General features: G+C 33.9%; 1 protein-coding gene across 1 annotated transcript; it reads right to left on the reverse strand.

Moving 5' to 3' along the window:
- Positions 1–70: 70 nt before the first annotated feature.
- LOC111064248 (zinc finger protein OZF) lies at positions 71–14,686 on the reverse strand. Its single transcript, XM_039439921.1, has 9 exons — positions 14,461–14,686; positions 13,876–14,073; positions 13,262–13,364; positions 10,825–11,057; positions 8,674–8,881; positions 7,796–7,996; positions 6,370–6,537; positions 4,349–4,541; positions 71–1,396 (listed from the first exon to the last, which is right to left on the reverse strand). Exons 4-9 carry the CDS (start codon positions 10,907–10,909, stop codon positions 593–595), a joined length of 1,659 nt encoding a protein of 552 aa, XP_039295855.1. The 5' UTR covers positions 10,910–11,057; positions 13,262–13,364; positions 13,876–14,073; positions 14,461–14,686; the 3' UTR covers positions 71–592.
- Between the last annotated feature and the right edge of the window lie 8,676 nt (positions 14,687–23,362).

Here is a 23,362-nt window from a genome sequence, read left to right on the forward strand (position 1 = left end):
TTGGGGGTGTTGAAAATTTTAAATTGTACATGATACTCCCAATTGTTCAATGATACTCTTATTTTTGTTTAGTCTTGTACTTGAAGAAGATGGCAATGCCACGTTTAGATATACAGTCAAATAGACTGGTCATATTATCCACTAGCAATTTCAAATCCATTACTAGCAACTATAGTGAGGTCCATGTTATAATGGCAGTGGATAAAGATAGAAGAATAGCGATGCCGATTCTCTTCATTAATTAATTATATTTCTACACTGTCAAAAACATAATTGGCATCGCTGCAGACCTAGAAAAGGATAGTACCACCATTGTCGAATGATAGACAAGGATAGAAAAACCAATGTTGATCAAATACTGTCATTATAACGTGGACCTCACTATAGCATAATGTGCTAAACTTGAACAGGTATTCCACCTTGCCATATCGCCTTGTTATGGGGCATATAAACTCACTATTCAAGGTGGGTTCCAAACCACCGGGTAATTGAATTGAATGATTGCCTTCATTGAGGGCGGAGTTAGGACTCTACATCCTCTCTCCACACAACCCTAAGTAATAGTACAGCGCATTTTACATGAATAAAAATATTATCTATTCAAACTACCACCTTGATTGGGCGGATATTGTAACTCATGACTTGTGTTTGTATAAAAACCTACCAATCCTGTTACTGGCATATACTGATTGTTTTGTGTCGTATATACAGAATCACCATTTACTAAGGCACGACTTTCACTCATTTTATGAGTATTTTCAATAAAACCTGATAGATTAACGCATGCAGAAGGAATTTCACATACTTTGTTGACCGGAGTTGGTATTTCACATCGTTTATGAACTGTAGATGGCATTTCATAGCCTTTATGAATTGCAGATGGTATTTCACATCTTTTATGAACTATAGATTGTATTTCACATCCCTTATGGTCTATAGATGACATTTCACATCCTTTTTGAACTGTAGATGACGAAAATCCAAACCCATTTTGATTTGTAGAAGGTATTTCACATCCTTCATGAACTGTAGATGGTATTTCACATCCATTATGAACGGCTGATGACAAACCTCCACATCCATTTGGAACTGTAGAAGAAATCCCACATCCTTTTTGAACCGAAGTTGTAATTTCACAGCCACTTTGAACAGGTTTTCCAAATAATGTTTTATCGTTGACAACTCGTATCAGTGATTGGGTTGTTACAGCCATATTATCTCCAAGGTTTGATTCATTTATGATGTCGTTTCCTGTTGTTTCAGAAGTTTCCTCTGTTTTTAAATCGTTTTTATGCTTGCGTTTTGTGTGTTTATTAAGGTTGGCCCAGTTGGTGAAAACCCGGGTACATCCTGAGCAGTGGTAGGGCCGCTCACCAGTGTGTTGTCTCAAATGAACCTTAAAATATGATTGGATATTTAATAAAACAAATATTTGGACAATTGAACAATTAGCAGGGCATTGAAATAGTTGATAAACAGTGCAACTAATACCGTGAAATTAAAAGAACAAATAGAAATCTACTGAACAAAACCAATTAAAGAATTTTGTGAAAACAGTAATACAAAGAAATATATAATTATTATTAAACGAAATTCCAATTAAATGCTACTGCGAATATTGACAACAGGGTAAACAGCTAGATGGAAATTCAATGAGCGCTACTATACAAAAATTATTATTTGTCATTATTCCTGACCGGAAATTAGGAGGTACTGTGTTCGATTCCCGGGCTGACAAATAATTTTTGTATAGTAGCGCTCATTGAATTTCCATCTAGCTGTTTACCCTGTTGTCAATATTCGCAGTAGCAGAAGTCATCGGGGTGATATACAGCATTTAATTGGAATTTCGTTTAATAATAATTATTCATTAATTAGCATTTGAACAAATGCAACTTCCAATTTATTTCCATCTGTACAAAGAAATTTAATTTGATTAAAAAATAGAAAACAACTTGAACACCAAGACAAATTGATTGAATAAAGCTTACTAACAATTTTTTGAGTCTAGAGATTCATAAAAAATACGTTAATCATAGATTTAAATGAAATTTTTTGAATAAATTCCACAATCGTATCTACAATTTCTTATCTTAAATAATTGAATCGAAACTATCATAAAATGAAACAAATAATCTTCATGTATTTTTAAATGTGTAGAAAAGTTTAGAACCAAAATAACAGTACTCAAACAATTAAACACAGTTTCAAGACATTTCACTTTATTTGCATTCCAAGTTATGAAGCCAAACACAACTACTGTTCATTCTTTCTTTTTAATATTCTTCTTTACTTTGTTATGTGGAATAAGTTGGAATTATAAACACACTTCAACAATACGATCTTCTTTATTTACAAACATAACAAATTAGCCTGTAGAACTTTGTAGAATTTTGTTATGTTGTAAATACAGAAGATCGTATTGTTGAAGTGTGTTTATTAATTCCAACTTATTCCACATAACAAAGTAAAGAAGAATATTGAAGAATGTAGACATATTTGTTTCTTAATAATAATTTTCTACTTGCTAACTAATTGGAGCATCAGTATTGTAGCATTTTCAAGTGACACAATTTGAAATTTAATACATTTGATAAGGTTTTACAAATTTCAGTTTTATAAGTCAACATTCTCCGTTTGAATGCTTTTTGCTTGTCTATTTGTGTATCATCTTCATTTTAAATTGAGTATTTAGCCTGACTGTTGTTTGTCATATGCCAGAATTCGCACCACTTGTAGATACATGGTATGTAACCCCAGTTTGTTGAAGGTGATATATTCAATGATTTGATTGGCTGAACCCAAAAGTTTCGCTTTTCAAAATTGACCATGTTTCTAGAAATTTTCCGGAACAATTTTGACATAATTAATTTTGTAGTTGACTAGTTGAGTAATCACTAACTTGATAGGAGTCTCATTATTCAAGAGTTTGAATCTTTTAAAAAGTATATAATTGTTTGTTCCATTATTTTCTTGAATATTTCAGATTGATTTGGTTGGTTGAATTGCAATACATAAAATCCACTTTGACCGTCCTGATTCAGTCCTCATAATAATAATTCTTCTGCACTCATTGATTATGAAATATTTGTTTCAAACAATCAATGGCATCCAGGCAAAAAACTTCTAATTTTGAAATTAAAACTTTTATACAAAAAATGTTTTTATGTTCATGTCAAATGTTTTTTGGTGTATCCTAGCAACCTTTAAGACGTATAATAAAATTCAACTGTTTTTCACAATATTTATAATAAGTTGGGAGTTATTTTAGTCAACTGGGTTTATTGCTAGAGCTAGGATCAAACTAAAGGTTGAGAATATCCTATTATTTTTTCAAAAACTTACAGGAGTGTTTTCAGTTTATTATCCTAATAATACCAAGTGCTTGACTGGCTTAGGTCTAGTGTCAGAGTTTTCAGGTTGCATCTGATAATTTCAGGGCCTCTGACTTGACTTAGCGACATGTCTAAACGACTATTTTCAGGCAGTCGGGAACAACGGCTTAGCATGTCCACCCGAAAAACAGGAGTGGCCGGAAAAAATATCTTGACTAAGCCGGGAATTGAAATCGTGCCTCTGAATTATTAATCCAGCGTCTAATCCACTCGACTAGGGCCACTCTAGATTAAATGATCCTTGAAGGGCCCTCATGTATAATCTATAAATAATCTTGCATTGCATATGCTCATGTAAGAGGCCCTGGAATTGATCAGGTGCGATCTAAAAACTCCAGATCTTAGCCAGCCACCTCACTCGATATTATTATATGATTATTAGGATAATAAACTTGAAACACTCTTCATGATATGCCTCCAACATTACTTTATAATACTCCATGTTGTATAAGTTGTATCAGAGACAAGAATAGTATAGCTTATGCTTATCCTTTATCTATGGTTGTATAGAATAAAATTGATGAGTTTTCAGAATTTTCAAAAAGCCTATCATTTTTAGAAAATCTGTAGCTCCAAAACCAGAATTCGTAGAATCCTGCACGACCATTCAATTTATTGCAAATTGTATTGTCATCAATTTTGTAGAGAATGCTTATCGGCGGAGGGCCACTAGACGTCAATACTACCCGTTCTTCAAAAAAATAGAACATTTTTGAAAATTTATCTTTCCATAAGCAACAGATGCTCTTTTGTATCTTCTCAAAAGCAACGTGTTGCTTACGAAAAGATACACCGCGAATCATACCTTGTCTATATGCCGTTTCAAAGTCACGGAGGCATAACTACGGGACGCGTATTGTACATACAATGATGATTTGATTGATACACATATCAATGGATGAAACACAAATCGGTTTTAATTCATTGATGAATGAATTAGTAGGCGTACTCACCGTGAGAGTGCTCTTGAAGCGGAACCGCTTAGTGCAGTGCGTGCACGAATAGGGCATTGCTCCAGTGTGCACCCGGCTGTGCTCAGTCAGCGCACTTCGCTCGCGAAACTGCTTGCCACACACGTCGCATTGGTGTGGCTTCACGCCTGTGTGAACGCTCCCGTGCTTCGTCAGCAGTTTCATCGAACGAAAACTAAGCAACATACAAAATTATTTGTTAAACATTTATAATTGAATTGTTTTTTTTAGGGAACGGGAGGTGAAATTAGATTGAACCATAGAGAAACAATAGTGTAAGTAGATATCCCATGGTATGGGGTGTTTTTGTCGCAACTTTTACTGTTATATCAAGCCGATTACTGTTGTTTATTGTCGTATTTTTGTTGGGGTGAGAGTGTATGAACGGCACAAAATGAGAGACCACCAGTGTCACACAGCTTCACGGGAAAGAATTACATGAACTATCGGCTTGAGATAACAGTAAAAGTTGCGACATAAACGCCCTATACCATGGGATATCTACTTATGCTATTGTTTCTCTATGATTGAACTTAGTTCAATCTAAGTTCTACCTCTGACTTCAGGCTTGATTCATTTCCCGTTTGTGGATGAGTCTATATGTTCAACGATATTTACGAATGCTTTCATCAATCAAACTTTCAATTTTCAACGCATCATATACAGGTCGAGATTGTTGGCTAACGAATCTGGCCCACTACTTCGAGGATATGAAAATCACTATAAATCACAAATCATTTGTCAACTGAATACGGAACATAAATATAAACATAGATACATAAAGAGAAATGCAACTAAGACTAACTTGAATAAATGCATTCGACTTGAATCTAAGGCTCTACTCACACTTACGCGACTCAGGTCGAGAAGAGACTCGACTCTAGTCGAGAGCATGTGTTTTCAAATGGTGACAGTCGCGAAGACTAGAATCGACTGGTCTGAGTGTCACCATTTGGAAACACATGCTCACGATTTGAGTCGAGTCTCTTCTGTACTTGAGTCACGTAAGTGCGAGTTGAGCCTTAAGGTGCGTATAGATTTACGCGCCGCGAACATGTGCGATTCACTTTTAATCAGCTGATGCCAAGCTTTTTATATCTGTATCTTACCGTTTCTGTAAAAATACAGATAATATAGTCAGCTGATTAAAATTGAATTGTTCATGTTCGCGGCGCGTATATCTGTACGCACCGTTAGGTCTTACTTTGCTCGGTCAATTATGGCATGCGGTGTTGCATGCAATAATCAATGACTCGATCCAGCTTAAAATATTTCTCTCGACTGTCGACTGCTTTCAACAGAACAGCTGACAGAGTATCAGCGGCATTTTGAGCGAGTTTCCAGCCGGGGGGCTCACTAGTACAGCAGTATTTCACAAATTTTCGCACTACTTGTGTCTTCAAATAATCCTATTGATGGTTTAGTGTATATTTGACTGCTATCACTTTGATCAAGATCGTTAAGTCTATCACTCCATTTTACATTTTGAAATTGTTGAAAAATTGAATATAAAGTAATAGATATAGACTTGACTGATCTTGTTCAAAGTAATGATATTCAAATACACACTTAACCATCGATTGGATTATTTGAAGACACAGTACACTATTTATTCATTTACATTGAAAACAAATACAAAATCATATGATAATTTATTGAGAAAGGCAAAGGGTCAACAGCTCAGTCAAAGCTGTCCCTTTCCCAAATTATGATAGAAAGAGTACCAAAAAATAGTTTATGTAAAAAATCATCATCTTTTACAGAATTTTAAGGGTACTATTATTCTATTCTATAAATACAAGAAAGTAGCCCTGAATTAATAAATTCTAAGTCATAATGTTATATTATATCAATATACGCATTCAGTACCTACCATACAATATATTTTACATGAAATGCTTTCGGTTCCTTCCATAAAGTATACAGTTTGACTGTTTGACATGAAATGCTGAAGAAAATTGAAATTTAAATGAAGTTTGCATGTAAGGGTTTTGTGAACTTACGTTTTGCCGCACACATGACACACATGTGGCCTGACATCTTCGTGCGTTGTCAAGTGATAGTCAAAACTGCTCTTGACTAAGAAGGTTCTGCCACAGATATCACACACAAAGTCCCTCTCACCAGAGTGACTTTTCAGGTGAAGTGAGAGCGCCTGTTTTGTTGTGAATCTGTAACAGGAATTGCAAAAATTTCAGAAAGTGTCGAATTCTTGTTTACCAAACACAAATTGAACATTAAAGCTTGTAACATTTTGTGTAAAAATTAAAACTGAATTTTGAAAGGATGTTTTGATTTTTAATTGTTATGTACATACAAGTTCTTTATTCCTAAACAAGAATGTGAAAACTGATTTGTTTATTCACCAGAATACATTCATAAACATGACGTACGGTAGCCTGTCTACGAAGATGTTAGACTATACATTATGTTGGAGAGAGAGAGTGATTGAGAGTGCTTTATTCATATATACTGAAATAATAATTATTGAACTGTACATGATAAAAAAGAATGCAATTTAGAAATTCCTTCAAGATAATATTGTTAGGTATCTACATAAATGCTATGTTTATCTGCATTCATAGTTCTCCCAGTTTCAGCCACGTGATATTATCGCATGTATGAGCTTGGGACATTCCAAGGGTTGTGAACTGCATAAACTGTGGAACTTGCTATAGTAAGGTCCACGCTATAATGGCAGTGGAGAAAGATACGAGAACAACGTTGCCGATCCTCTGTCTTGTCAATTCCTTCTATGGAGAGTAACTGATACGGGTTTATTGATGTAATATTAACTGTTCATTCTCGTTAAAAAAAAATTATCTTTTATTAAGCAAAAAATTATATTATTCAATAATTCCATAATGAATTTTCATAATTAAGATGAAATATTTTGATTATTGATTATTAATTCTACATTGTTAAAAGACGATCTGGCAACAGAGCAAAGCGAGAAAGAGATAGTGCTATCCGCTTTGTTGAATGATAGACAAGGATAGCAATACCATTGTTAATCAAACACTGCCATTATAACGTGGACCTCACTATAGTGTACAACGGTGTAGTTCTCTGAGTATAAGCCTGCAACAAAAGTTGATTCCGCGAGACTTGACGAACTAAACGGCTCAACTTCCCACTTGTCTCAGTATCTCAAGAAATGGTCAACTTGATGAACTGAGATGTCGAAGAACTGAGACCCTGCCGTTCTATAATTTATTTTTGTAACAATCTTTTCAATACTTTTAACAATTGATCTCTATGACGATGTTCAACTGTTTATTGTATTACATGTGTGATATACTGTGTTGAATAAATGTATATATCTTATCTTATCTTATCTTATTATCAAGTAAGGTTTCATTACCAGTCTATTAGAAGCTATCAAGCTAAAATTATAGATTGATCTTTGAAAATCGTAGAGTAACTCACAGTTTAGGACAAACGGTACAGTGCAACTTTTTCTGTGGATTGGCTGGGCTGGCGTGAGTCTTGAGGTGAACAAAAAGCGAGCTGTACTGTTTGAACGTTTTGCCGCACTGCTTGCAAGAGAACGGCTTCTCTCCGCTGTGAACTGTGCTGTGTGCTTTCAGGATTGTCCTCTGCGTGAATCGTTTGCCGCATACGTCACAGCTGCAAAACAGGGCAATTTTTTCAATTAAATTATTAAATTTAGAACTATTAAATATCTAAAATCCTTAAAACTAAAATGTTATTAATTTGTCTATTTATGGACCACATTGTTTCTGCGTGTCCATTGTATAGGCTCCCTGGAGGGTTGCCAAGAATGCTCTGGCTGCACTCGAATAACATGTTGATGAATAACTGAATAACCATGGTTATTACATTATTGGTATAATAATAATAATATCGAGTGACCTGGCTGACTCAGGTCTGGTGTCAGAGTTTTGAGGTCGCAATTGATCAATTTCAGGGCCTCTGTCATGACCTAACGACTGCTTTTTAGGCAGCCGGGACCGACGTATAACGTGTCCATCCGAAACACGGATTATAGATTGGATTGGTATAACATGTTTAGGTTGAATATCATTTGATGCTATCCCAGGGGTCAACTGTACCACCTTTCTGTACTAGAACTGTACCAAGATTGTAGACTTTCTTATAGAATGAGAATTAGAATTAGTGAAACAAAAAATCATAATTAGTAAAACAGTTCCAAATTCCAGAGAGTAAAATACAACTCAAGATATAGCATAGATACGTTCAAAAAATACAACATTTTTGATTGAACTTGATGATCCATAAATACTTGAAAAATCAAAGTATATTAAATAATAGGGGCTAATTACCTGTATTTCTTAATAGCATCGTGCGTTTTGATATGCCTGGCATAGCTTCGGTACCTATTGTAGACCTTGGTGCAACACGTGCATTTGAATACAGGCTGCTGGTTGTGTTCTCTTGTATAGTGGTCCTTGAGAGCCGGCAGAGTTGGCAAGATTGAAGTGCATTCGTAGCAACTCCATCCCTTCCGTTCACCTTTTGCCACTTGTAATCCTAAAACAAACACACACCGAAAATATAGATTATACAGGGACCGGCATATTAATCTGACAATTTTGTAGTAATTGTTATGTTTGAACCACTGTCATTGAAAAGGCGGGAATATTGTACATCGACAGGTCTATTCTTGCCATTTCAGTAGCCAGTATGTCGTGGTCAAGTGAACATCAAGCGATTGTAAGGGACCGGCATATTAATCTGGCAATTTTGTAGTAATTGTTATGTTTGAACCACTGTCACTGGAAAGGCGGGAATATTGTACATCGACAGGTCTATTCTTGCCATTTCAGTAGCCAGTATGTCGTGGTCAAGTGAACATCAAGCGATTGTAATTGGAGCTTATTTTAAAAATAATCACTCAGTTATTCTAACACAGCGTTTATGTAGCAGACATTTCAATAATTTAAATCGACACGCGCCTGTTCCTAGTAGGAATACGATCTTGTTTTGGGTAAAGAATTTCAGGAACACGTTGTCCGCTTTAAAAACGAAATCAACAGGACGAAAACAGACAGTGAGCGCCTGAAAAACGCCTGAGTAGCTGTTACACGGTCTCCACGACGTTCAGCAGTGAAACATGCTGTTGCGCTAGCCATTTTTGATCGAAGTGTACGACGAATTCTTCATTCCGACCTAAAATTCCATCCGTATAAGACAATGTTAGTGCAGCAACTTAATGCAAATTATTGGACGCATTGCAAAGCCGCTTGCAAGATCATTCTCGAAAATTTCTACCAGGATGCCGTTATTCTTTCAAGTGACGAGAAACATTTTCATTCTTCGGGATTTGTGAATAAACAGAATTACCGCAGCCAATAATCCACAGAACTAGAGGAAGTCATTCAACGAGAAATTGAAGCAATTCCACAATAAATTGATGATTGAGCGAGCAATGGCAAATTCAAGAATTAGGTTAAGTGAGTGTGTGAAAAGTAACGGAAATCATTTGGATGACATAGTCTACCAATAAAAAACTTTGTGAGATATCTATGTAATTCACTATAAATTGCAAAATTTGATATATTATATGATTTAATTGTACAAAACACACTTTAGTTACTATCCCTCAAAAATCGTCAGGTTTTTATGCCGGGCCCTGCATAAAAATTTACTAGATTCTCAACTTTCATCTGCCAGAAAAAATACTTCATTACCAGTGTCACAGTTATCTCTAGAATAGATGGTTGAGTCAGGAGAAAAAGTTTGAAATTGCAGTGGCTTATTGGGACCGAGCTTTCTTTCGTGACTCAACCATAGGGGAGTTCCTCGGATCATCCAGTTCTTAAATTTTCTAGTGTATACAATTAGATGAACATAACCTGAAGGGTTCTTTTTATTTATGTTTTTAAAGTAAACGGAAAGGTTACAGAGGTTATGTTTTGACTTTTAAATGGCAATTTGTTAATATTATTCGAAATGATTTTGATAATTCTATATAAACACTAATAACGAAAAGTTGAAATGCTTGCTTATTTGAAACACCAGACAATATGAATAACATCCATTCATAGAGACGTTCACACATAGCCAGATAGCTTATATGGGCATCATCCGCAAAAAAAATATCCTATAGTGAGATTCATCATCTGATTGAAATTGGTTTGCTATCCTTGTCTATAATTAGACAAAGCAGATAGTTCTATCCTTTTTTAACTCTGTACCGTTGCCAAATTGTTTTTGGATTATGTAGAAGTTTACCAGAAAAAATACTTCATTACGGTACCAGTGTCACTAGAATAGATGGCTGAGTTAGGAGAAAAAGTTTGAAAATATAATTTACCAAAAAACAAATGAACATGCTTGAAAATGATTTTCATTGAAATCTAGATAATTGGCAGATCGCCAGGAAATGGTCAATAAGGACCTATCAAGAAATGATCATTAAGAAGGATCAATAATATTTATCTTACATAATGTTGAAACAAAACATTACTCACTGTCTTCTGCTCCAAAATCAGAGTAATCACCATCACTGAATCGATCCAAAGTATCATCATCATCTATTTCATCCACTTCAATCATATCTATGCATTCTTCAACAACGTTTGTGGCAATTTCATTGCAAGCAGTATTTTTACCACTTTTTGAGATGATAGGCTATTCAACTCTGAAGCGTTGCTTGTTACCTTGTCCAGGTCAGTTAGAGTCGGTTTTGAAAGCTTATTTTCATCTAGAAAAAGAGATAATGAGAATGAAAAATGAGCGGAGGTATTAAAAAGAGGAAGAAAGTTAATCGATAATACAAATATTCTGAATACTAATTGAATAATTTACTTAATATTAAAATTAACAGTATTAGCACTAAAAATAAAACAATTATTATAAGAAAATACAATAAAAATTATAGAATGTCAAGGAATTGTTTATTAATAATTAATATTATTATTAATAATTGAAATAGACTCCAATTATTGAAGTTTGAATGCTGATGGAAAAGCTTTATAATCAACAAAAAATGAATATTAGCATCTTTACTTATGGGAAAAATAAATAATAGTAATGAAGAGGTGTAAGGTGAACAATCCCATAAGATTGAAATATAGAAGGCAAGTATTAACATAGAGATAGCATAATTATACTTATTTGCTTTAAATAACTTAATTATCTAAAAGTTGTAAATTGAATATGATGCATACTGTCACCTGGTCATATGGGACATATATATGAATCATATATTTATCTCATATTGATCAGGATTTTAGAGTTTTAATTTAGAAAAGTTTAATGAACAATGTTTTTGTCTTTGAACAGTTTTTGTCATCGACAGAAAGATTGTTTATTTCATTTGTTATCAAAATTATTGTAGCTTCTCTTTTGTTTTTGATAACAAACGTGCTCGCTTGTGCGACTGATATAAATATGTATTTGAAATGGCTTCATGTTTGGCATTGACTGAGTTATATATTAATACCCAGAATTTTACTTGTGTGGTGTGTGAGCTCGTTCGTTAGGACTGTGAGTAAAAGTCCGGCTGTTCTGGTGAAGGGGATAGATTTTGTTCTTGTTTTATAATACAGTTTTCCTGTCACAGTTCGGGCAGTTTAAAGAGAATTGTATTATTGAATAGGAGGGGATCTGAACCCACTTCATTGGATCAGTTTTTTATTTTTCATTAATAATTAACGTCGCGTTCAACCAGTGGATGCCAAATTAGGGGCCATTATCATAAAGGTAGGTGACTACTGAGTCATTGTTTTAAATTTTCCATAACCACAACAAATTTAATCTTCACTAGCAGCCAAGCGAGTAGCCCTTGAAATATTCATCTATTTATTGTTATTTCATAATTTCTAATTATAATTCTAATTTTTGTACTAATAATTTATTGTTTTGTTTTAATTATCAAACCAGTACGATCATTTCTTGTTTTTCATTTTCCCACCCTTACATATATGCAACCACAAAAATTGAATCTTCAATGAGGTAACCGGAAAAGTCCAAATTTTAAAAGCTGGATTAAAAACCCTTGAGCCTCCACCAAATATGTAAGCAAGATCTGCCTTCACCGAGTATGTAAGGGTGGGAAAATGAAAAACAAGAAATGATCGTACTGGTTTGATAATTAAAACAAAACAATAAATTATTAGTACAAAAATTAGAATTATAATTAGAAATTATGAAATAACAATAAATAGATGAATATTTCAAGGGCTACTCGCTTGGCTGCTAGTGAAGATTAAATTTGTTGTGGTTATGGAAAATTTAAAACAATGACTCAGTAGTCACCTACCTTTATGATAATGGCCCCTAATTTGGCATCCACTGGTTGAACGCGACGTTAATTATTAATGAAAAATAAAAAACTGATCCAATGAAGTGGGTTCAGATCCCCTCCTATTCAATAATACAATTCTCTTTAAACTGCCCGAACTGTGACAGGAAAACTGTATTATAAAACAAGAACAAAATCTATCCCCTTCACCAGAACAGCCGGACTTTTACTCACAGTCCTAACGAACGAGCTCACACACCACACAAGTAAAATTCTGGGTATTAATATATAACTCAGTCAATGCCAAACATGAAGCCATTTCAAATACATATTTATATCAGTCGCACAAGCGAGCACGTTTGTTATCAAAAACAAAAGAGAAGCTACAATAATTTTGATAACAAATGAAATAAACAATCTTTCTGTCGATGACAAAAACTGTTCAAAGACAAAAACATTGTTCATTAAACTTTTCTAAATTAAAACTCTAAAATCCTGATCAATATGAGATAAATATATGATTCATATATATGTCCCATATGACCAGGTGACAATACTTGATAGCATACCGTTGATAGATTTTTAAAAATATTTAATCTTGATAATCCAAATAACTACCTTATAAATTTTGAATTCAATTTGAATTAATTCTTTCAACTTACCGTTATTTCTTACACAATTCACAATTTGCTGACATGTATTAATATTTTCTAAATTTGCAAGTTCTGTAGTTTGAGATATCAGTCGATTAGCATCAATGTAATCCTGCAAAAATACAAATTAACTATGTTGTACATTCAATATTTTTTTTCTCAAACATACAATTTAAGTTCAATCGACTAGCAAACTGAAATGAAATTAAATTACATCCTACACATGTCTTGTATTTTAAGGAATCTAAGGAAATTTATAATAGATAGACAAATGGTGAAGACAAGTAAAACTAAATAACATTGGACAATTTGATTAGATTAAGGCATCAAATGGGCTGAAGAAACCCTTCATGAGAAGTGAGACTACATTTCTCAAGCAAAAATTAGTTAGGTATTTTAAATATATTATTAGAAACAAATTGTATGACTGCAACAGAGTTATTATCAAAGTGTTTCATAATCAAGAAGAATATAGAACTATTTGTTTCTGTGACTCTATAAAGTTTGAGGTATATCTCTTAAGACAACATATAATTCACCTGATTGAAATTATAAAAGAAGAAGTAGTAGCCTAACTTTAGAAGTAATTCATATGCAATAATAAATAATTTTAGATGACATACCGATGCAGAGTTTGAATCATTTCTGTAGTCTTCTGTTGATAGCTTTGAAATAACAACCTCGTTTGATTCTTTTGAACTGAACAAGGATATCAAATACTGTTGAGCTTTGGAACAACATTCGTGAAATTTAGACGTTTCGTCTAACTTATCACAACACTGATTGCAGACTTCTTTTGGTAGGGCGTCATCAGGAGACAACTGCAAAAGAAAAATGCAGAGAAAATCAATAATCATCTGTGAAATTATAAAGTTACGATACCTTTTGAATGCAATGGTATTGCATTCTTGTGACAAATTTGAACATCTAAAAAATAAACAATTTTTCTCTGTAATATGTAAGTCATGGAAAGAGAACGTCTAATTTTTAATAGAATAATGGAGCAATTTAAAGATACTATCATCAAGAATAAATAAAATCTGAATAACTAGATACCATAGGTAGAGCTAAGGTAACCTGTAGAGCTTGCAGTGTCATATCATAACAAAGAAATAAAACCAAAAAGAGATGTACTTCAATTGAATACTAGGTTATATATAAAAAGATAATCCGAAGTATGAATTGAGAAACAATAATAAGCTATTTACCAAAATTTGTAGACATTGTGAGATTCTTTTGACTAAATCCAGGTTTCTTCCTTCTTTTTCGAAAGCTCTTATAAAATTGATACTTTGCCGTGCACATAGTCGACAAATAGCTGTTTCCGACATTTTTACATTTCAATTTCCATTCAAACTAGTTTCATTGTTAATAATATTAGCTAGAGTTTATTCTAGTTTTTGACATCAGACGCTTGCAAAACAAAACAAAACAGAATCTAAATTTGTTGGTTATGTTATTTGTAGCTCAGTGCCGGCAACATTGCAACTCAACAAATTTTGAAATTAAAAATTACATGAATAAAATAATTACAATAGAACAAATTCACCTGCCAAATCAGTCATATAATTCTATTCTGGGATCAATTGATCAAATTCAACCAGAATAATAATATTATACAGAATATAACACACTTTGAATATTACACATTATTCCCAGTAGATGGTACACTATTTCCCAGCTAGGTGTCGTGAGTAGTCCAAAAGTGGAAATATTAGTTACATTTTCAGTCGCAAGATATCACCACATATCACTACTTGGCTCGGCGGTCGTCCAAGCACTACCAAGGCAGTGACCAAGGCACAGTATACATACAGTACGGAAACTTGGCTTTACCCTGACGCCAAAATCCGCCATCTTGTTAGAAAGCGCCGCATTGTAATAGTATTGATGGTAGGTTCGGATCACTTCAATGATCCGGATCAATTGATCTTGTTCACTGCCACGAGCCAATCAGAAGACCAAGATTGGAACTTCCCAAGGTCACGTGACGTGTTTAGTATTGGGGTGATGTAAAAAGCATTGGTTAGATAGGCGATTGATTACAAGTTTCCATTCTGTATATTCTGTGACCAAGGTCTATAAAAACCTGGTGGTCGCTTTCCAATGAAAGCGAAAGGCCTTAATTTCCTTCTTGGCTACCCTTGGCGCTTTTTTGTTTCAAACATATTATAAATCTCGAAAACCATGCTTCTTAATTAAGGACATAACTATTGCACACATTATTATTGAACCTTGCAGAACTCCCTATAACATTCATTTGATAACTTCTACCTCATCTTCAATCGTTTTTGCTGTCTGACATTATTGAAAAAAAAAAACGTTTGCTTCCGATTTTTAGATATTTTGAACTCATAACTGTTTCAAGTTTGATGAAAAATACTCATGCTGATAATGAGCTTATAGAGCAATAAATTCGTTCAATTCTATGTGTAACTCCACTATTTCACGCATTTCCCCACGACTGTTGTAACAGTTTTAGTGTTGAATGTAAAATCTTCAGTTATGCAACAACAGTTCATTAAACAAAGGAATTTGAAGAGAGTGCCTGAAACCCTTTTTTACTTTACAGCTTTCATAGAACAAGTTAGGAGGTAAACATATCAAACGTCCTTTCTCCAATCATAGAAACTGAGGTGCTTAACCGCTAAGTTGACACTTGTTGCAAAATTGAAGGTTTATCATTCCAAATTAAATGAGCTATAACAATATTGAATGATTAGATAGGAAACATGAAATGGTGAAATGATACATATATGAACGATTTTGATTGATCAAATATAAATAAATGTAGGGATCATCTTAATCAAAATGGCACTAAACACACTTCTCTGGATTATTCATGTCCCGTAGACTAGATTATCAATTTGTAATTTGTGCTGTAATACAAATTACCATTTCATCTTATTAATAAGTCACTGATAATGACTCTAACTTTAATAATATATTGCCTTGATAAGGGATTCCATTCTTAATTATTCTTTATTGATTCATACAATAAGTACATCATCAAAAATGACAGGGAGAGAAAAAATAAGGTAACCTTCTGCTATTCCTCTCCCAAATTTAGATAAGGTTACACATAGTCCGAAATACTTCTTCTAAGCTACCTACCTCATATCTGTCAGGTAACTTCACACGTTTTGTGTTATGATTTTTCTTCCTCTCTCTTCATTCTTATTATGTCCATTTAGTCCATCTATTAAAATCATTCATAACTGAATATTATCAGAATTACAACTACCGTAATCATAATTCCAACACATGATTTGTTCAAAGAAGCAGCAGTACCCGTGAATAACCTACTCCTACTTTCAAAGAATCCTTCCAAAACACCAAAAGTATCTTGACAAAGTTTTCTGTACGATGTAGGGAATGAACAAAACAGCATGCAAAGGCAATAAATAGTCAAGTCAGAAACTTTACAATAGGGAAGAAAAGGTGCATTCATTTCCATTGTTTGTAAAAAATTAATGAAAAACGCGAGTGAGTTCTAAAAGTTTTCTATAGCTGTTTAGCTTTCTATAGTTATTTCTATACGATCCTGTTCCATGATAAATGATGATTGGTGTGTTTTTGAGCGGTGTAGAAAATTTGAACAATTCAAAAAAAAGAGTTGAAAGAGAATTTGTGAGGTGAAGAAGAAGAAGAAGAAGAAGAAGAAGAAGAAAAGAAGAAGAATAAAAGAGTGGCCGGCTGTAACTTGGTGGATTTTTGAGGGTAGAATCAGGTAAATTCTTGTTTTTGTTGTGAACTCTTTTTCAATAGAAGGGCAGCTGCATAAAAAGTAGGTGGACACCATAGAAGAAGGGTTCACACACTCACAAACTTGCTAACAAAAAAGCTGAATATTTTTCTCGAAAGGATGTGAATACGATATTTTTTCAAGAGTTTGAAAAGGGTTTATGGCATTGAGATGGACGGGTGTGTGTTCCCGAAAATATAGAATGGAGAGAAAAACAAATTGAGAATTTTTGGACTGCATCGGTGGCTTGTACCGATACAAACTGGGAAAAACTTTACTAATATCCCGTTTATTGACCGAGCGAAGTGAGGTCTAAGATTCAAGTCGAAGGTTTGACATTTCTCTTAATGTTTAAATGTTTATATGTTGCGCATTTACGGCGAAACGCGGTAATAGATTTTCATGAAATTTGACCGGTATGTTCTTTTTAAATTGCGCGTCGACGTATATAGAAGGTTTTTGGAAATTTTGCATTTCAAGGATAATATAAAAGGAAAAAGGAGCCTCCTTCATACGTCAATATCAGTCTATATAATTATTCATCATAAATCAGCTGTCGAGTTGACTATAAACTGCATGCCATGACGCATGCAATTCAATATCTCAATGTAACTTGGTAAAAAATTAGCAGCTGTGTAGACTATAAATTGCATGCCTCATTGAATGCAATTTTTATGCACTATTGAATAGAATGCAAATAACTTATAACAGTTCGTCTGGGCGCCTAGATGTCTTCTGGTTTTCTCGTGCTAAATTCCGGAAAGCGTTATATGATAATTAAATCTTGTGTAAGCATGATCTGATCAAATAAATAGTTAGTGTATCAGTGTGGATGTGCTTATGGTTTGGGACGTCGTTATAACTGCGCGACGTCTACTGTTCACAGAACTACTAGTAAATAATATAAATAATTATTTTTATAGTCTAAAAATAGTATTCAGTTTCTCTATGCTTGTACTGAACGGTCATCTCAGTGAATATGAAAATACACATCTAAAGTTTCAAAGTACTGAATTCTTTCATGGTAGCTGATTCTTATGACCAATAAATTGTAGTTATTACATGATGACTTATTCTAATTCATGATCAGTTATAGTTATTGCATTAAGTCATTCAATCATGAACAAGTAATCCTATTATATTAAGCGAACAATTCCAGTATATCTGGTTATATTTTTATATTTTGTTATTTATGTCCAACGGATCTCGAAAACGGTTCTAACGATTTTCACGAAATTTGGAACATAGTAGGTCTATGATATAAAAATACGATTGCACTAGGTCTCACTCATCCTTGGGAAAACTCGCTGAACGACATTAAAAGGATAATTCATCCTTGGCTAAAACAGCTGAGACTTTCGTCGTCTGTGGATAGTAAAAAGTGAGTGAGCAAGTGAGTCTGTGGAAAATCAAAATATCGCATCCCCGAAATTCATAAGCTGACGTATAGCCAGCTGTAAAATATAAACACGATCATTTTAGAGAATTGTGTTCTGTTTATCAATGAATAAAAATAACGAGCAAAGCTCAGTGCCCCAATATTATGGTATGGTAGATACAAAACTGGGCTTCTTGGCTTCTTAAAGTTTTATTTAAATCTATTCCTTTTTTGAAAATACAGTAATAACAATCTGGTTTGTGCTGTTATTACATTCAATTACCCCCTACACACAGGAGGAGTGGCCGTAGTCGAGTGGATTAGATGCTGGCTTTGTAATCCAAAGGCCCGGGTTCGAATCCCAGCCCGGGCAAGATATTTTTCCAAAATATGTTGTATATTGTATGAGGACCTCCTAAATACCCAAATAGTATTTAGGAGGTCCTGATTTTATTTCATATTCGTGTATTATGTTTTTTTGTAAAATAAATTGAATTATTCAGTCATAAACAAGTAATATTCAATAGTAGTTACAAAACTGGACTTATGGGCTTCTTCTTGGAGTTTAATTTGATACATCATTCCTATTTTGAAGATACTAATAATTGTTCAGAATAATAGCAATAAAGGAATCTAGTTTGTTCTGTTCTGTTATCATTATTACCAAATAATCAGTTCGCACTGTTCCACTAACGAATCGAAAAGATTTGATTTTGAAAATCAACAACACCTTTGCTACATCATCATTATCGTCATCATCATCATCGAAAGTATTCTAAATCACAATTATGATTCACCATACTATTCTCACTATTACCCTCTCTTTTCATCCTAATACTTACTTATTTTTCTTTTTCTCTCCCCTGCGTTCCTGATCCAAATAAATGACCAGTGTCCATTCTACGATGATGTCATTCAAAATGGCGACGGCTTCAATTATTTTTACTTTCACTCCCTCTCACTCTTCTTCATTCCTTCCCCCTCCTTCTCTTGCCACCCTCATTCGTTCCTTTATTACTACTTCTTCGACAGGATCGATCGAATGGTAGGGTTTTAATGTAACAAGCTATCGCTGCTACCCTTACGCCTACACCCCCGTAGCTCGAGGAAAAGTGAGGGGCTGATCCCTGTTTTGTCCACTGCTTTCTGTTTTTTTCACGGAGAAAGAGAGAGAGTGTGTGGATGTGTGTGTGTGTGTGTGAGAGAGAGAACACAATAAGTGATACAAAAAAAATTAATAAAGATTTGCCATGTTTTTGTGAGAAATAGTACAATACATGGATATGAAGGAATTGATTGAAGAAGAAGTACAGACAATTGATTGAAGATACAAAAGAGAAGGAGAGGGAGAGAGTGGGAGAAAGAGAGAAAGATTGATTGATTGAGTACTTTATTTATGTAGATTACAATATATTATACTGGCTTATACACTCATATACAATAGCTTACAATACAGAAAAATTATAGATGAATTTACATAATATAGACTGAGAAAATAATTATTGAACTGTATATGATATGAAAAAGCAATTTGTAATATAATAACTATAGATTTTATATTGTTATGCACCTACATGAGTGGCGGAGCTTTGGACATATCAATGTCCATCCTTCGGAAAGAATATTAAAAGTATCCCTCCCACTAACTGTCTACCAAACGAATAAGAGAGAAATAGGGAAATAATTAGTTTGTGAAAAAAGAGAGATTATATATTTTTGTGAGAAATAGAGCGTAAGTGCATGTGAAATATGAGTATAAATTACTGATATTAGATATGTAATAAATATGAAAAAATATATAATTCTAATGTAATACTGTAAGAAATTAATTAAAAATCTGTTAATAAAGCTATTATAACAGGAACAGCTTATTAGCAATCAACTTATTACAACAAAATTAAAGAAAGGAAGATTGCTTCAATTTTATTTGTCAATACAGTATTTCTGAATAACCTTTCACCACCTTGCTTTATAACAGGAAAATAACTAGAAAAGATGTCAACACCTTTTGAAGAATTCGAGTTATTATTAAAACGCATATTTTTGTAGGACATTGCTCCATAACTCCACTAATAGTTTATAGTTCAATGTCGAATTGGCATTGGATTTCTCTACACCCATCAATCATTAATCTCTCTCACTTTTTCTTTCTTTCTTCATCTTCTTCTTCGTCTCCTTTTCTTCTTCTTTACCTCCTCCTTCTTATTTATATTCCTTCATCTTCATTCTACTTCTATCATCCTACCCACCTACCTGTTCTTATTTCTCGTATATTTATCGAGAGTCCTTCTCCAAGTTAAATTTTTTTCCATCTTAGATTCCTCATCTTCAATCCTCCTACCTCTACCCTTCTTCTTTATATCCTTCTTCTCTCACTACTCCTTCTCGCTTTTCTCTTTTGCCTATTGATCCTCATTCTCTCGAGTTTTTTCATCCAGGCAAAACTATTCCTCCTTTTTATAATTTCTATTTATATCCTTATTCAACTGACTCTCGTTTCTGTTCACAATCTTTTACTTGATTTTGGTCACTTCTTCTTCTTCTTCTTCTTCTTCTTCTTCTTCTTCTTTCTCTTCTTCATCCTCCGTTATCATGATTATTGCTTCTATTTTCCATCTTCTACCTTCAAAAATTCTGTAATTAACCTTGCACCTCTATTCTTCTTTACCGTCTTTCTTATCATTACCTTCTTCTTCATGCTATTTTTGCAATGTAATAATTATTGTCTCTCTGTCTTGTTCGTTTTCTTTTTGCTTCCCTACTTATCCTACAGAGGTTTTCTAATCTTCCTCATTCTTTTTTTTGTTCCCTCTTCCTCTTCCTATCCCTCCACTTCGACTTCTCCTCTTATACTTCCTCCATTTTCTAATTTTCCTGTCTCATTGCTCTTCTACTCCATATTTCCTCCTCTATCCATCTTTTCTTTCATCTCACATTTTCCACTCTTCCTTCTCCCTCTTACATAATTTCTACAGACACCCAACTTTCCTCCTCAACGTTCCATCTCATTCTCTCCTCTTCTAACGTCCCTTCTCCAACTTGCCTCTCATTGCCTCCTTCTTCTCTTCTTCTTTGTCATCTAATATCCTTCTTCTTCCACCTCCTTTCTTCTCACTCATTTGAGCAACGACCTGTAACAACATAATAATAATAATAATAATAATAATATCGTGTGACCTGGCTGGCTCAGGTCTGGTGTCAGAGTTTTCAGGTCGCAACTGATCAATTTCAGGGCCTCTGACATGACCTAACGACTATATGAGATGACCATAGAAATACTATAAGTTAGTATTGTTCCTACAACGTGCATTAAAATCTAACAAGAGAGAAAAAAAATAAGATGTAAAGTAATTCTATTCTCTCCTCTCCCAACTTTTCTTCATCAATAATTGATGAAGGGGGAAATTATTTCCCCCTTATTGCCTTCTTCTTCTACTTCTTCTCTGTTCTTTGTTCTCTAATATCCTTTTCCCTCCACCTCCTTTCTCACAACTAAGCAACGGATTACAACCATAGTAATATGACAGTTTTGTATTATATGCTTGCAACATGCATCAAAACATCACAAGGTTAGTCGGGAAGCCGCGTCAATTCTAAATTTGTTTCTTCAAGAACAATCAAATAATTGCCTGCGGCGTTTCGACTGTCTAACAAACATTTCCGTTTTACCTGCTATTTTTCTATCAAACCTTACGAAATATATTTTTCCAATCGTTACAGGAAAGTTTTAAAGATTTTAGGCGCGATGCGGTTCTGCGAAAAACGCGATTTTCGTAAACAAAATAACCAGTTCAACAACTTCTGAAACATGTTTGTGTTTATTTCAAATGTTGAGCCTGTTAAGCCTATTAAAACTGCGATTTAAAAATGATCGGATTGAGCCATCTATGGAGATATTTGACCGAGCGAAGTGAGGTCTAAGATTCAAGTCGACGTTTTTGCATTTCTCTTTATGTTCATATGTTTTTATGTTCTGCATTCACGGTGAAACACGACAATAGATTTTTATGAAATTTAATAGGTATGTTCCTCTTTAAATTGCGCGTCGACGTATATACAAGTTTTTTTGAAATTATGCATTTTAAGGATAATACAAAAGGAAAAGGAGTCTCTTTCGAACGCCAATATTACCTTAAAAATCAGACTATAGAATTATTCATCATAAATCAGCGGTCGAGTGAATTATTAATTGCATGCAATTACGCATGCAATTAATATCCCAAAGTAATTATTTGGTAAAAAATCAGCTGTCAAAGTAGCTTATTATTTTCTCCTGACTTTTCTCTGCTTTCAACTCGGTAGGCTTTTGACAGTAGCATAGTTGTTTACAACAAATTATTAGCATTCTAATGATAATAATAAATTATAATATTAATATTAGTAATTATTGTCGATACAACATTTCATACAGGGGCCATTAGTTGTTTACACACCGATATCTCGCCGAAACGTCAGGACAGGACATAATTCACTCTGATGGAGGCTGTAGTTTTTAACTGCGCGAGGTCTATTGTTCACAGAACTACTATTACTTCAGATTGTCAGCATTTGTTCAATGGCAAGCATTGCTGTTGTTATCTATACTATAATAAAGTAAAGAACTGGCTTATTCACGTATGGGGTTGGAGAATTATTTTTGACTCATCATCACGTCTGAACTACTGGACTGATTAACTTGAAATTTTGCATTTATAGTTTCTTCATTTACCGAGGATGGTTATAGGCCTATTATCAATTCTTCAAGATTTAATGAAGTCAAGTTTTCAGTTTGTCAAGTTTAAAAATAGACCCTTGCGGAGCACGAGTATTCTACTAGCTATTTATAAGCACAGAGTGACGATTAGCACCGCTTTCTCCCATGTATGATATAAACATTGCTCACAGTTTAAGGTGCGTACAGATATACGCACCGCGAACATGAGCAATTCACTTTTAATCAGCTGACTATATCTGTATTTTTACAGAAACGATAAGATATAAAAAGCCT

The sequence above is a fragment of the Nilaparvata lugens genome, chromosome 13 (assembly GCF_014356525.2).
Source record: "Nilaparvata lugens isolate BPH chromosome 13, ASM1435652v1, whole genome shotgun sequence".
NCBI classification, from domain to species: domain Eukaryota; kingdom Metazoa; phylum Arthropoda; class Insecta; order Hemiptera; family Delphacidae; genus Nilaparvata; species Nilaparvata lugens.

What these genes read in the sequence shown, in the direction of transcription:
- LOC111064248 (XM_039439921.1), bottom strand. Translation starts at nt 10,909, where the DNA reads ATGATTGAAGTGGATGAAATAGATGATGATGATACTTTGGATCGATTC. An exon ending in GATGCTATTAAGAAATACAG is followed by an intron (nt 7,997 to 8,673) that starts GTAATTAGCCCC and finishes CCTGTTTTGCAG; the next exon opens with CTGTGACGTATGCGGCAAAC. An exon ending in TGTCATGTGTGCGGCAAAAC is followed by an intron (nt 4,542 to 6,369) that starts GTAAGTTCACAA and finishes TATGTTGCTTAG; the next exon opens with TTTTCGTTCGATGAAACTGC.